General features: G+C 48.1%; 2 protein-coding genes across 5 annotated transcripts in view; both read left to right on the top strand.

Annotated features, from left to right (window-relative positions):
- Positions 1-15446, top strand: part of CARD9 (caspase recruitment domain family member 9) — a 40831-nt gene extending 25385 nt beyond the window's left edge. For 3 of the 4 annotated variants that reach the window (XM_040404841.1, XM_040404840.1, XM_040404842.1), the window contains one exon: positions 101-818. In XM_040404841.1, the coding sequence (XP_040260775.1) occupies positions 101-185 (85 nt within the window). In that variant the 3' untranslated portion in view covers positions 186-818. Of the gene's footprint in view, positions 1-100; positions 819-9365; positions 9374-15432 lie in introns of those variants that run through there. The other variant, XR_005773819.1, reaches the window with a different exon arrangement.
- DNLZ (DNL-type zinc finger) lies at positions 8200-10926 on the top strand. Its single transcript, XM_040404844.1, has 3 exons — positions 8200-8535; positions 9497-9636; positions 10055-10926. The coding sequence occupies exons 1-3, from the start codon at positions 8203-8205 to the stop codon at positions 10209-10211; spliced, it is 630 nt and encodes a 209-aa protein (XP_040260778.1). The 5' UTR covers positions 8200-8202; the 3' UTR covers positions 10212-10926.
- Positions 15447-15936: the final 490 nt, after the last annotated feature.

Here is a 15936-nt window from a genome sequence, read left to right as displayed (position 1 = left end):
TGGTAAGCTGCGAGGAGCGCCGCGGTCTCCTCAGACAGCTGATCGGCAGGGGTCCAGGACAACCTCATTATTATAGCACCCCTTCAATTTTGTCTTTCAGAAAAGGAGCCCTAAGAAAAAAAGAATCCTCACAACAAAAAAAAGAATACTCCACATCAGAAAGCGAGACCGAGGGGACGTCATAGGAGCCCGCTCCAAGTCCAGCAGTGGAGACCTCCGTGTACACTATTGTGCTTGGACGAAACACTAAAAGGACAGTGGATCCAGAACTTGGTTCCTGTGATGCCAGTCCATGCAAAGGTTTGCACCTATGGGCGCATAATGTATGGTATATCTTGGAGGTATATGCTGAGAGATCCTTCCGACATACACCTGTGAGGTACACCGCAATCACAGTGTGAATAGACCCAAAGGGCTTTAAGGGCTGAAAATGTTATAAATCCCAATGTATAGGTTTATAGAAACACTCCAGGAGCAAAAAATACGTGGCTCTGGCTGTCAAATTGTGCAGCAAAGTGTCTGAGCCCGTCTTAAATATACCTGAAATTGCAGCAACTGATCATTTGGAAAATGGTACGTAAAATTGCCAAATTGATGAGATTAGTCACCTTCCAGAGTCGGCATATCTGCAAAAATCTGGCAGTAAGGGGAGTCTTGCCAAGCATCATTGCCCTCAGTTCGGTGCCAGTTAAAGGCTATGGACACCTTCGGGGACAATTTTTTTGTATGATTTGCATTTTACTCATTTTGGCCTAAAAATAATTTTTTCAATTGGACTTTACTAAAAAAAAAAAATATTCAGCTGTTCTGTCACAAAGGGTTAACTGTCTAGCTGTGTGAACTGTACTTTCACTTTGTGCCAGTCATCTAATTAACCTTACCTCTAAATTAATAAAAGGTCATAAACACTTATTTAAGACACATAAGATAAGTAAGGTAAGAATTGATCTATAATGAGTGTTTATAAGGTCAGAGATAAGGAGCCATCAGCTGAGCTGCCTGACGGAACATTAAAAATACAGAGCCAGGTACTAGATAATCTCAAGGCTGTACAGAGAAAGGGGCTAACTTTTTTTTAAAAATAAAGACCAATTGAAAAAAAGGATTTCTAGCTCAAAATGAGTACAATGCAATACTAAAAAAATTGCCCTCAAAAGTGTACATAGCCTTTAGGCCTTGAACTAAAGACCTGAGTGGTGGATGGGAACATGTCTCTCAACCCCATTGAAAAGACTGGTTGTTAGGCAGTATATTTCTAGAAACCAGACTCTCTGAAGTTGGGCAGCTCAGCTGCCTAATGGAACAGAGTAAAAATACAGAGCCTGCTACTAGAGAATCTCAAGGTTGTACAGAGAAAGGGGCTCAACATTTTTAATAAAGCTCAAAATGAGTACAATGCAGCACTCAAAAAATTGCCCTCAAAGGTGTACATGGCCTTTGAACCAAGACCTGAGTGGTGGATGGGGACATGTCTCTCAACTCCATTGAAAAGACTGGTTGTTAGGCAGTATATTTCTAGTAACCAGTCTCTCTGAAGTCGGGTAGACATTTCCTCTGCTGTGGCCACTGCCTGTAATATATGGGCACCTCCACCAAATTCCGTCTTGGGGGGGTCCTATCTGGAGATCTTCCTTTCCATGAGGCAGTGCTGTTTTTGGTCTCTTGGGATGTTCTGGATTGCACCGCAATGCCCTGATTTGTCGGGGGTCGGTATTTACAACCTTCAACCTTTCTGGATAAAAAAGATTCTACATAAAAAAAAACACAGATCCGATAAAGCACATTATACGGTGTAGGATTGAAATGGTGCTAGGAAATGTGTGCTTTCTGCGATCACAGAGGCCATTATGCGTGAGACCTGGACTCCCATGTACTAGTATTGATATTGTATAGTCTATTTTTATAGAAAAAAAAACTAAAATGTACCACAGAGAATAAAACATGCATGACGCAGCCGTGTTCTGCAGTTTCACTGAAAATAAAACTGAATGGCCATTGAACTGTGAGCGCAGTTTACACTGTGCATTAAAGGAACACTCCGGACAAAATGTCTACACTGTTTTATGCCTCGTGCGTGGCCTGAGGGTGGAGCATGACATGGGGGGAGTCAAAGAACGCCAAAGAGAAGGTTCCATGTGTCCTGCTTCACCTTTGCAGTCCTGATCCAGGGCATAGCACGATAGGTCAGTTATGGGTACGTTCACACAGAGCGTAAATGCTGCAGATTTTCCACAGCACAATTTTGCGTGGAAAACCAGCAGCATTTTACTGAAATCTCATCCACACATTGTGGAGAAAACACCGCAGAGCAAACTGGCTTGTGGTTAACACTCCACAGCATGTCCGTTTTTGCTGCAGGTTTTAGCCACGACTTTGAACCCCCAAAAAACAGCACATTTCGGGTGGTTTTTACGGCGGCGGATTTCTGAAATAGCTGCTGCTGAATTTCTGTCCTGTGTGGACGTACTTTCTGCAGTGGGGTGATATGGATGATCTATCCTAAGGATCAGTGCAGATCGGACTCTCCGCACCCCCGAATATCCTCTCCAGGACATTGAACCCCCAGCGATCTGGTATTGATGACCTATCCTGAGGATAGGTCTTCTATATTATCCCACTGCACACTGAGGAGGGCGTCCATCGTGAAGACCACACACTGTCTCCTATGGTTAACCTCACGTCATCATACGTATTTATTGCAGGTTCTTCACTATGTGCATTCTCTTTCCATGTAACTGTTATGTTCATGTAATACGCCTGGTTCACCAGCAGGTGGCTGCATAAATGGCAGAGCTACAGGGACATAGAGTGGAACCTTCTTTCTCTGTGGTCTGGTGGGCAATTTCCCACTTGTTGCAGGGAGGGAGGAGTTTTAGTTTAGCGTTAGTTCAGCTTTACCCCCTGCTAAGGGAAGATTCTAGTTTACCCCCTGCCAAGGGAGGGTGTGCAGCAGGTGCACGTCCCTGTTGGATGAGTCCTGTCCAGGCCAGCTGGAGCACCTTCATCTCAGCTGGACATGGAGGCAGAAGCTGGAAGCCTCTGAAGCCAGGAGTAAAGTTCTCTGGACCAGTTTAAAGGCAGACTACAAGAAGGAGGTTGCAGCAACCAGAGAAAGTTAAGTTATACAGCTATCCTGTCAGCACAGCAGAGGCATAGAGCAACAGACGTAGCAGAGAGGAGTTTGCCTGCCACAGTTTATGACAAAGCCTGCTGGAACCAAGACAAAGCCTGAGTCTGTTTGGAGAAACGTTTATTCTCAAGTAAAGCTGTTATCAACTTCATCACAAGGTCTGGACTCAATTTATTTCTTCATCACCTACCCCCTTTGCTCTGCTTCGGACGACAACGCCTGGGGTCCAGCGTATCCAGGTAAGAGCACCGTGACACGTGCAGCAACATTAAGGGACATTATAGGCTACCCTACACCACTCTGGCATTCCTACACCTGGGTACCATTGACAGTATCACTAAAAAGGGGCCCTGTGCCCTTGTTGCTTCTCTGCAACTGGCATCACGAAAACAAGTACACTTATTTCTCTTAAAGGGACCCCCTTTCCGCTTCTGTGCGTCACAAAATCACTGACCAAACACTGATGTGTTAAATAGGTCCTACCCAGCGGTGCAAATTTTAAAGCTGCAGCATGCCAGTGTATAATTGCAGTGGCTTTCCATTAATTTCACCCAGGGATATCGACAGATGTGGCTTTACCCTGCAGGTACCTGCACACAGGGCCCCAGAAGACCCAAATACCACAGTGCAGCACAAAATAGAGACCCAGCAGATTGGAACACCACAGTGCAACACAACATGCTGCCCCTTTGTGGTAGTCAGCGCCAGCTGCCACGTTCTGTCCTCCAAATCCAGTTACCTCAGGATGGCAATACAGTTGAATACAGAAGTCCGGGGGGCACCTGTGGTCGTCGGCCTTTGTACATAAGTACCTTACACTTCCAGTATTAATTAATGCTTGGAGCATCAGATCATTACTTACCTGGCTGGTGGCTGTGAGGAGGGCTCAGGTGGCACACTGGGCATCAGCTCACCGGGAAGTTTTCCTGTAGGGTCTATGACCAATCCGTCCCTGCAAGTGTCCATGAGATTTAGCAAATATCATTCACTTTGTAGACACTGTATTAGGCCTCATGCACACGATTGCAAATTGCGGTCCTTAATGCACGGGCACCAACCCATGTGTAAGCAGTCTGCGGACGGTGACCCATTCACTTGAATGGGGTCCGCGATCCGCACCAGAAAAAAAGAAGTAATATGCCCATTTGTGCCCCCTCACAGTAATATGCCCAGTTATGTGCCCCCTCAGTGATATGCCCAGTTATGTGCCCCCTCACAGTGATATGCCCAGTTGTGCCCCCTCACAGTGATATGCCCAGTTGTGCCCTCTCACAGTGATATGCCCAGTTGTGCCCTCTCACAGTGATATGCCCAGTTGTGCCCTCTCACAGTAATATGCCCAGTTGTGCCCCTCACAGTAATATGCCCAGTTGTGCCCCCTCACAGTGATATGCCCAGGATTGTGCCCCCTCACAGTAATATGCCCAGTTGTGCCCCCTCACAGTAACATGCCCAGTTATGTGCCCCCGTCACAGTGATATGCCCAGGATTGTGCCCCCTCACAGTAATATGCCCAGCTGTGCCCCTCACAGTAAAGTAGTATGCTCAGCTGTGCCCCCTTACAGTAATATGCCCAGCTGTGCCACCTCACAGTGATATGCCCAGTTATGTGCCCCCTCACAGTGATATGCCCAGTTATGTGCCCCCTCACAGTAATATGCCGTTATGTGCCCTCTCACAGTAATATGCCGTTATGTGCCCTCTCACAGTAATATGCCCAGTTGTGCCCCCTCACAGTAATATGCCCAGTTGTGCCCCCTCACAGTAACATGCCCAGTTATGTGCCCCCTCACAGTGATATGCCCAGTTATGTGCCCCCTCACAGTGATATGCCCAGGATTGTGCCCCCTCACAGTAATATGCCCAGTTGTGCCCCTCACAGTAATATGCCCAGTTGTGCCCCCTCACAGTGATATGCCCAGGATTGTGCCCCCTCACAGTAATATGCCCAGTTGTGCCCCCTCACAGTAACATGCCCAGTTATGTGCCCCCGTCACAGTGATATGCCCAGGATTGTGCCCCCTCACAGTAATATGCCCAGCTGTGCCCCTCACAGTAAAGTAGTATGCTCAGCTGTGCCCCCTTACAGTAATATGCCCAGCTGTGCCACCTCACAGTGATATGCCCAGTTATGTGCCCCCTCACAGTGATATGCCCAGTTATGTGCCCCCTCACAGTAATATGCCGTTATGTGCCCTCTCACAGTAATATGCCGTTATGTGCCCTCTCACAGTAATATGCCCAGTTGTGCCCCCTCACAGTAATATGCCCAGTTGTGCCCCCTCACAGTAACATGCCCAGTTATGTGCCCCCTCACAGTGATATGCCCAGTTATGTGCCCCCTCACAGTGATATGCCCAGGATTGTGCCCCCTCACAGTAATATGCCCAGTTATATGCCCCCGTCACAGTGATATGCCCAGGATTGTGCCCCCTCACAGTAATATGCCCAGCTGTGCCCCTCACAGTAAAGTAGTATGCCCAGCTGTGCCCCTCACAGTAATATGCCCAGCTGTGCCCCCTCACAATAAAGTAATATGCCCAGCTATGCCACCTCACAGTAAAGTAATATGCCCAGCTATGCCACCTCACAGTAAAGTAATATGCCCAGCTGTGACGCCTCACAGTAAAGTAATATGCCCAGCTATGCCACCTCACAGTAAAGTAATATGCCCAGCTGTGACGCCTCACAGTAAAGTAATATGCCCAGCTATGCCACCTCACAGTAAAGTAATATGCCCAGCTGTGACGCCTCACAGTAAAGTAATATGCCCAGCTATGCCACCTTCACAAGCAGTAAATAAATAAATAAATAAATAAATTAACTCCCCAGACTCACCTCATTCCCAGCAGCAGGATGATACACAGAACTCCTGGCCGGCCCCGCCCCCTGCCCAGACCTGCAGTGTGGAGCGCAGACAGGGGGGAGGAATCAATGATGTGGCAGGGAGCGGACGGACGGCTCTTGCTTTATCATTACAGGCAGCTGGGCATATTACGCAGGGACAGCTGCCAGAAAGCGGGACATACCTCTCCCGTACCGGGACTGCGGGACAGCCACTGAAATCTGGGACTGTCCCACAGAATCCGGGACGGTTGGGAGGTATGGGAAAGTGCATTTGTATTTTAGAAGCAATCAAAAGATTACCTGTTATAGACCCCTTGTGGGACTATTAACCCTTTCACCCCCGGAGTTTTTTTGTTTGTTTTTGCATTTTCGTTTTGCGCTCCCTGCCTTCCCAGAGCCATAACATTTTTTTATTTGTCTGTTCACATAGCCATATGAGGGCTTGATTTCTGCGGGACAAGTTGTACTTTCCAACGCCAACATTTAATATTGCATATGATGTAGTGGGAAGCGGGGAAAAAATTCCAAATGGGGTGAAATTGCAAAAAAAAAGCAATTCCACCACAGTTTTACGTTTTTTTTTAAGTTGTTCGATGTACGATAAAACTGACTGGTTACTTTTATTCTAACGGTCAGTAGGAATCCGGCGATCCCTTTTATATGTATAGTTTTTCTTGCGTTTTGATAGTGATAAAAAAAATTAAAAAGTGGGAACAAAAATCTGTTTTATTTTTTTGTCGCCATATTTTGACCCCTATAACTTTTTTGTAATTATGTGTACGGAGCTGTATGGGGCTCATTTTTTGCGGGGTAATCTGCACTTTTCATTGATACCATTCTTGGGTGTGTATGACTTTTTGATCTCTTTTTATTTATTTATTTTTTGTAGAAAATGAAGCGACCAAAAACGGCGAATCGGCCATTTGGATGTTTTTTTTTCCGTTTTGCTGTTTGCCGTATGGGGAATATATTTTTATACTATAGGCTTTTTCACACATCTCAACAACCATGATGTGTAGATTTTTAGTTCTTTTATTTTCTATTTTGGGAAAAGGGGGGTGATTTTAATTTTTGTTTTTTTATTTTTAAACACTTATTTTTTTTTTACACTTTTTTATAGTTCCCATAGGTAACTATAACATGCAATCATCTGATTGCTATTATCATAGACTCCAATGCACTAGCATTGGAGTCTATGATGATTTTACTACTTTCCTATGGAGCCCTATTACAGGCAAGAACTCCATAGGAAATACTATGTAGCAGCCTCCTGTCATTCACAAAGACAGGGGCTGCTGCACACAAGCTCCGGCTCTTCCGATCGCTGCACGGGGGAGCACCACCGGAAGCACGCGCTTTCGGTTTTCAGTGCGCTCAGATGCCGTGGTCAGGATTGACCACGGCATCTGAGGGGTTAAATGTCCGCGATCGGCATTATTGTAGGTTGCGGACATGAGCTGCGGGTGTCTGCTGTAAGAAGTAGGCGGCCACCCGCGGCTATGGTGCCCGCTGCGCACGCGAACAGGCGCCATGTTTAAAGACCGGCCCAATGACGTACATGTACGTCATCGAGCGTGAAGGGGTTAAGTGGTTAGAAAAAAGTTAAAAAATTTATTACATTAAAAAAATTCTAAAACACATTTTTTTCGAACATAAAAAGGCAAAAACAAAATTTTCCCCACATGTTTATTATCGCCGCATCCGTAACGACCATGCCAGAATTGCTAATTTATTCTTAGTCGCCACTGAAAAAACGTAATAACAAGCAATCAAAAAGAGTTATCTACCTTAAAATGATACCAATGAAAACTACAAGTCGTCCTACAAAAATCAAGCCCTCACATAACTACATAGAAAGAAAAGAGTTAATAAAAGTTAATCAGAGAGTTATGTGTCCCCAACATGGCGCAATTAAAAACTACAACTTGTCCTGCAAAAAACAAGACCTCATACAGCTTTATAGACTGAAAAATAAAAAATTGTAGCTGTTGGAAGGCGACGATGAAAAAAGGAAGAAAAATGCTTGGTCAGTAAGTCCCAAAACAGGCTGGTCACTAAGGGGTTATATCTACAGGCAACCTGTAGATACCAGGAATGTTGGGAGTTGTAGTAGACATCACATAATACTCATTAAATAGTGTTTATATTAGTATTTAACTGCAGCATAAACAAAGTCCAGCCAGGAAGGGGTTAAACTACAAACTATAGGCAAGCCCAATTATGGAATGCCCACAACAAAGATGGCGGGGTTGTACTTCCGCCTGCAGAGCGGTAGCTTCCGGTCAGGTGCTGGAAACAGTCCTGGGAACATGCTGGCGGAGGGGAGCTGGAGGCTGGCGGTGCGCTGCGGGAGGCTAGCTGCCAGTGTCGGGGGGAGGCTGGTGCCGACATACCTGGGGACGCACAGTGTGAACTGTCACAGCCGCCCGCTTTTATCTACTACCCGAAACTGCCAGACTACAGTATGGAGAGGCCTGTGTACCCGAGGAGCCGCCACGGGAGACCAGCCTGTGGGGAAAGTGCAGTCCACCCATTACCAGCTCGTGTACACCTGCAAGGTGGGTGCATTCAGAGAGAGAGGACCCCCCATAACGGTGCCTGAGGAAGAGGACCCCCCAATAACGGTGCCTGAGGGAGAGGACCCCCCCCCCATAACGGTGCCTGAGGGAGAGGACCCCCCTCCCCCATAACGGTGCCTGAGGGGGAGGAGCCCCCCTCCCCCATAACGGTGCCTGAGGGGGAGGAGCCCCCCTCCCCCATAACGGTGCCTGAGGGGGAGGAGCCCCCCTCCCCCATAACGGTGCCTGAGGGGGAGGAGCCCCCCTCCCCCATAACGGTGCCTGAGGGGGAGGAGCCCCCCTCCCCCATAACGGTGCCTGAGGGGGAGGAGCCCCCCCACCCCCATAACGGTGCCTGAGGGGGAGGAGCCCCCCTCCCCCATAACGGTGCCTGAGGGGGAGGAGCCCCCCTCCCCCATAACGGTGCCTGAGGGGGAGGAGCCCCCCTCCCCCATAACGGTGCCTGAGGGGGAGGAGCCCCCCCTCCCCCATAACGGTGCCTGAGGGGGAGGAGCCCCCCCACCCCCATAACGGTGCCTGAGGGGGAGGAGCCCCCCTCCCCCATAACGGTGCCTGAGGGGGAGAACGCCCCCACGAGGCCTGCGCCCGTTGTGGAGGGCCCCCAGTGTGATCATGTGATGTCACAACGCTCATCAGGTCCCGCCTCCTCCAGTGCGGAGCGAGTGTTCCCGGCTGTGGAGGAGTTTTTTGTTTTTGTTTTTTTACATAATGAAGCCATTTATAATGGCCGTTGGGCGGATTGATGTCAGACTGCAATGGTCGCGCGGATGTGCCCCTAGTGTTCGGTTCCCACTGCTGACTGCCTTCAGGGTCTCCAGTGGTAAAGTTTATAGACTTGCGGACAGTATATGGCGTTATGTCTAGTCGCTAGAGCTCAACCTCCCGACAACCACTTTACATGTAGTTGTCATGTCGTCCATTATGATTGTTTTTTCTTCAGGTTTGCTCCACAAGGTCCATGAAAACGATCTCTAAAGTGGCGTACCGTAACGGCGTGGTGATCGTCAGGTGTCCCGGCTGCCAGAACCATCACATCATAGCCGACAACCTGGGCTGGTTCTCCGATCTGGAGGGGAAGAAGTAAGTACAGGTGTATGAGGACACATTTTGGCAGAAACCGGCTACTTCTGTCATTTTTTTCATCTTTTTAAAGTGGGTGTTTTTAAGGAGGGGGCGTGGCCTCACACAGGTTTACTAGAAATTGCTGTAAATTATGGGCAAATCGAGGCCTGCTCATATTTCATAGACAACACTACGACCTAGTGGAGCAAATGTTATATTGCAGCATGTAAACTGTAAACTTGTGTAACTACAACTCCCAGCATGTCCTGAAAGCTGCAAGCCTTAATAGGAGTTGTAGTTTCACAGAAGCTAGAGAGGTGGCTTACAATATTGTATATTTAAGGCCAGTTCAGTACATGCATATTATGGACACGTGTCCCGGCCCGACCACGCAGCCATCTTGTGTTAACATGTGTTCATTGCTCCCCCTCTGAAGGAATATTGAAGAAATCTTGGCGTCTAAAGGGGAGAAGGTTCGTCGGATTGTGGGTGAGGAGGCGCTGGAGCTGGTGCTGGACAGCAGTACCGCAGGGGACGGCTCAAGTCAACCTGAGAATCAGGACCAGACGACCTGCGAGAAGTCAGCGACTTGACCATCAGGATGGACTGTGATCTCGTAAAGTTTGGAGAATTCTGCGGAGTGGTCGGTTCACAAGTAAACGGAACGGAAGGAAGGCGGCCATTTTGTCGCACACCTGTTAATCCATAGATCGCTCATATGAGTGACCCTACGCATTTCTACAATTATACGCCCTGACGACCAAATGGCCGCCTTTCTTGCGGACGGATCAGGGGTGGACTGTTCTTCTAAGATCCTGTGAAGAGACTGAAGACATCAGACTCGTACCCCTCATCCGGAACTTGTGCCGCGCAGCTGAGGACCCTACCGAACAGCACCCCGTATCTCAGCTGCCTGCACCCCAGACAGGTTAATTGTAGCCGTGGCCGGATCCATACTTGACCGTCTCAAACTACAGTCCACGTTTGCAGTTCTTGTAGCAGCAATGGATTTGGGGTCCCAAGTTCTCACCATCGTTCCGCTCCCGGTGTCGAGCCGAATTGACAACCTGCAGCTGCATTGTGGCCGTCACTTGGCAGAAGCGCGATCCCAAATAGAAGATGAATAGGTGCCCTTCGCGTGTCAACGTATGTCCCTGGCAGTAGCAGGAATTTTCTGGATTGCAGATAAACTCGAGCACCACAAGGGGGCGCTGTATATCATGCCTGTACTTTGTCTCTGTAGTATTTTCTTGTATTTTTTTTTATATTTATCCATTAATCCCATGTAAAGCAAATAAAATATTTTTGGTGAAGAATCGGGGTGTAATTATACAGGCTCTTAAAGGGCATCTGTCAGCAGTTTTGTACCTATGACACTGGCTGACCTGTTACATGTGCACTTGGCAGCTGAAGGAGTCTGTGTTGGTCCCATGTTCATATGTGCCTGCATTGCTGAGAAAGATGATGGTTTAATATATGCAAATGAGCCTCTAGGAGCAACGGGGGCGTCACCATTACACCTAGAGGTTCTGCTCTGTGCAACTGCCCTTTGATTGACAGGGTCGCACGTTATGATGTCCTGTCAAAGTGCAGAGGGCACGGCAGTTGCAGAGAGAGCGGAGCCTCTAGGTCAGGGATCAGCAACCTTCAGCATTCCAGCTGCTGTGAAACTACAACTCCCAGCATGCAAACTTACTCGGCTCTTTTTGTATTGCCCACAGAAGTGAAAGGCGAGAATTCTGGGAATTGTAGTTTCAGAACATCTGGAGTGCCGGACGTTGCTGATCCCTGCTCTAAAGGAGTCCCAGTCCCGTGTGTCTCGTATAATGAGGACTCATCCGTCCGCACTGCGCGTCAGACCCTCTAAACGTATGAGTGGCTCATTAAAAAGATGCTGGGAGACGGGTGCTGTGCGCTCTTACCCCTCCTGGAAGTGCTCTCTTAATGGCCGCGAGCTTCATGCCAGCGTCTCCATCCCTCGCTTACTAATCCCAGCAGCCTTCTTAGTGAGAATGGAAAGATGGCCGCCGCGCCCGAATAGAGGAGGAAAGGTGTCCCTTTATCTTTTTACCCCCCGCAGGGAAATGCAGAGTGTTCAGATGTGGCCGAGTCTGTTACATTTGCAGCGGATTTCACCGTTTGCTTTGCAGGGCAAATCCGCCAGGTCTGAACACGGCCTTACAGCTGGGGAGATGTGTGAAGACTGGTGCACATAGCAACCATCGGGTCACTGCTTAGTGCAGAGGTCATCTGAAAAAGGCCTTCGCTGCGCAAGCGCTCGTCTCATGATTTGGGTTCTGTCTTGCGGTGAATACATATTTTTTGCTGATTTCCCTTGTGTTCGGTGAGACGCTGGAGGTGACAGGCTGCGCTGAAGTGCCTGCGGCGGTGAGTCAAGCATGGCAGCCGTCTCTCCCGCAGCTCTTGAGTGGCGGAGACACTTGTCAAGTGTTTACATTCAGTTTTCCAGGTGCGGGTTATGTAACGCTCGTCCCTGCGCCGCTGCTCTCGACGTTTAGAGTGGTTGAATGTAACGTGCGCTGACTGACTATATCTGTGCAACTAAAGGGGCTCTCTAGACCTGTGTCTAGAGAGCCCCTAATGGAAAGTGGCTATGGGCCGTGATGCAGATATGTCAACGTTTTTGCAACCAGGAAATACAAGTTTTGAAGGGACTGTCCACCCGAGAGACCCCAACCCCATCTGAGCTGGGGGTGCGGAAGCTCCAGCAATCGGCAGTTGTCACCTGGACAATGATTCTATATCCAACAGTTGGAAATATCTGCAGTTTTCAGAGACATTTGGTGTGCCGGGAGATGGATCTCCTGGTAGATAACACGTTCACTGTGCAATTTTTAATATTGATGGGTTATATCCAGTAATGAAGTGACCCCTGATGTGTCAGCAGTTACAGAATGATGGGAGTTTGAATGCACAGAAACAAGATGTTTAAAGGGCATCTGTCAGCAGTTTTGTACCTATGACACTGGCTGACCTGTTCCATGTGCGCTTGGCAGCTGACGGCATCTGTGTTGGTCCCAGGTTCATGTGTGCCCGCATCGCTGAGAAAATGATGTTTTAATATATGCAAATGAGCCTCTAGGAGCAACGGGGGTGTTTCCGTTACTCCTAGAGGCTCTGCTCTCTCTGCAGCTGCCGCACCCTCTGCACTTTGATTGACAGAGCCAGGCATTGAAAACGTGATCACGTCTGACCATGTCAAAGTGCAGAGGGGGCGATGGTTGCAAAAAAAAACAGAGCCTCTAGGAGTAATGGCAACGCCCCCGTTGCTCCTAGAGGCTCATTTGCATATATTAAAAGATTTATTTTTCTCAGCAACGCGGGCACATATGAACATGGGACCAACACAGATGTTGTCAGCTGCCAAGCGCACATGTAACAGGTCAACTTAAAGGAGTTCTCTAGACTTACATATTGATAACCTGGCTTCAGGATTGGTCATCAATATTAGATTGTGGGGGTCCAACATCCGGCATGATCAGCTGTTTCAGGCAGCCACATGTGCTGGAAACTATACACTGGATGGAAGCAGAAGCCTTCAACCACTGGGTATTTTCCAGGGTTGGTGTACTGCTGCCCAGTAACCATTCACTTGAATGGGAGCTGAGCTGCAGTACCCGGGCACGGCCACTATGCGGTAGAAAGAACCTTGTGTCTCAGGCTCCATCCACTGTGTTGGACTTCCAACAACCTGAGGCCAGGTCATCAATATCTAGGTCCCGGAGAACTCCGGGACCTAGATAGGGGTCGTCTCACGTCAGCAAGTGGCATTTATTATGTAGAGAAAGTTAGTACAAGGCACTTACTAATGTATTGTGATTGTCCATATTGCCTCCTTTGCTGGCTGGATTAATTTTCCCATCACATTATATGCTGCTCGTTTCCATGGTTACAGACCACCCTGCAATCCATCAGCGGTGGTCGTGCTTGTACGCTATAGGGAAAAGCACCAGCCTATGTGCGCTCCCACGATCCCAGCCACCAGAGAGGACGACACTTTTTTTTCCCTATAGCGTGCAAGCACGACCACCGCTAATGGATTGCAGGGTGGTCGTAACCATAGAAACGAGCAGTGTATAATGTGATGGGAAAATGAATCCAGCCAGCAAAGGAGGCAACATGGAGAATCCCAATACATTAGTAAGTGCCTTGTATTCACTTTCTCTACATGATAAATGTCATTTACTATAGTTGTGTTGTAATTATTCATTAGAGATCCTGTTGGATTTATTTATTTTTTTGCTTTAACAATTTTACTGGTTGCCCTTGGAAACGGACTGCAGTCAGCCCTGGACTACATGGCGACAGAAAATCAGGACAGCCGTGTGCCTGTAATGATTCCCTATGGAATTGTGCTGTGGCTTTTGCGCCTTGTCCTCAGCTCTGGAAAGCACGGTGTAAGGTGAGTAACTTATTTCTTCTTACTTATAAGCGTGATTTATTACTTAGATAATTTGCGGCTTGGAAACCATGAACTAGCTGCTGTTGACGGATCACTTTTCTCAATTCACTACTTTCTATGGGTAATGATTTGTAGTGAGTGGACTAATTGGCTTATTAACTGACACATTTCCAGCCCTGGCATTAGTCTGTGTTCACATAACGCAGTCCTATCCCAGTTTTGCCACAATGTTTTTGAAATGGCAAAAACGATATGGCTACAACATGTAAACATAGCCTACGGCATATGTCATTTGGATGTTAATTAGCCTAGCTACTGGATGTACTTGGGTAAGTCCACGCGGAGCTGCTTCCCGGTGGCCCAAAACTGCTGTTTTCTCTTGAAACTGCTACTTATTTGCAAAATCATGAGACCCAGAAAGCACTCTTTTGGGTGCTTTGTCTTTTAGCATATGCAAATAAAACCATAATAAGATCCAGCAACAGCGGCTAACCTGCTTGCTGATGGTTTCCATGTAGCAGCAGGTATTTTCTGAATTGGAAAGTGATTGAAGACTTAAAACATCTTTACATGGCGATGGAGATGATCCTTTTTTTATGTTTTCACAGCATTCAGAATATCCTACAACACCCGCCGCGTGGATGTCACCCTCTGACCCATCCAGAGATCAGGCCCTTTCTAGGTGCAGGTGAGTGTGAATGTTGTCTAGTCCTTAGAGGAGACGTGTAGGTAACTGTCTATGTGCGCCGCAGCCGGTCCTGTAAATCCTGCGCAGCCGTCGTGTACGTCTCAATTACAAGACGGCGCAGGATTTAATAACATTTACAAATGGCCCTCCGGCCTTCCCGCCCGCGCACATAATACATCTGTGAGACAGAGTTTTCTGGCAGTTGTAATGAAAACGATCTCTTGCTGACATTGAAGTTCAACCAGCTGAAGCGGAGAGATTAATGCTGCCTGACGGAGCGTCCTCTGCCCGTTACCAGAGGAATACAATTCTGCAAGACTTCAAGGTAAATCCCTGGATAGAGGACTCGGTTAACCCCTTCAAAGCATGGTAAATTTTGTGGGTAGTGCAAGCTCTTGTAGTGCCTGTGAGCGATGCTGACCAGTTTACTGGTATGGTGTCCCTGCTGTCTGGTGGTCATAGTCTTTATCCAGTCCCTAGTGTCTAATTTCTTTAGTATCTCCCTGTTCCTTGTGTCCCTCCAGTCCCTAGTATCTAATCTAGTGGGTGTAGAGCTCACCCAGTCCTTGGTGTCTAGTGCCCCACTAGTCCCTGGTGTCCAGTGGGTATGGTGTGTCTGGTGAGTGTATTGCATCTCCAGTCCCTGATCTCTAGTTTGTGTAGTGGTCCCACGATGTCTAGTTCATGTGCCTGGAGGGTGTAGTGCTCATCCAGTCCCTAGTTTCTACTGGTGTGGTGCCCCCACCCCAGTCCTTGCTGTCTAGTAGTAGGTGTAGCGTCTCTCCGGTCCCTGGTGTCTAGTGGTTGTAGTGTTCCTGCAGTTCTTGGTGTCTAGTGGGTATTGTGCTTTCCAGTTCCTGGTGTCTTTTGGGTGCCGTGGCCACCTGGTCCCAGGTGTTTAGCTGGCATGGTGTCTGTCAAGTTGGTGTAGTGCCTCTCTGGTGTCTAGTGGATGTGGTGCCAATCCAGTCCCTGGTGTCTAGTGGGTACATCGTCCTCCATCTCTCGAGTCTAGTGGGTATAGTGTCTCTGCTGTCCCTGGTGTTTACCGGGTATAGTCCCTACACCAGTCTGTGGTGTCTGGTCGGTGTAGTGTCTCTCCAGTCCCTGGTTTCTAATTGGTGTAGTGTGCCCGGTCCTTAATGTCTAGTGGGTGTTGTGTCTCTCCAATCCCTGTTGTCTATTGGGTGTAGCCCCCCCCCCCCCC

Source organism: Bufo bufo, chromosome 8, assembly GCF_905171765.1.
Source record: "Bufo bufo chromosome 8, aBufBuf1.1, whole genome shotgun sequence".
NCBI lineage: Eukaryota > Metazoa > Chordata > Amphibia > Anura > Bufonidae > Bufo > Bufo bufo.
This window is presented reverse-complemented; position numbering and strand designations above follow the sequence as displayed.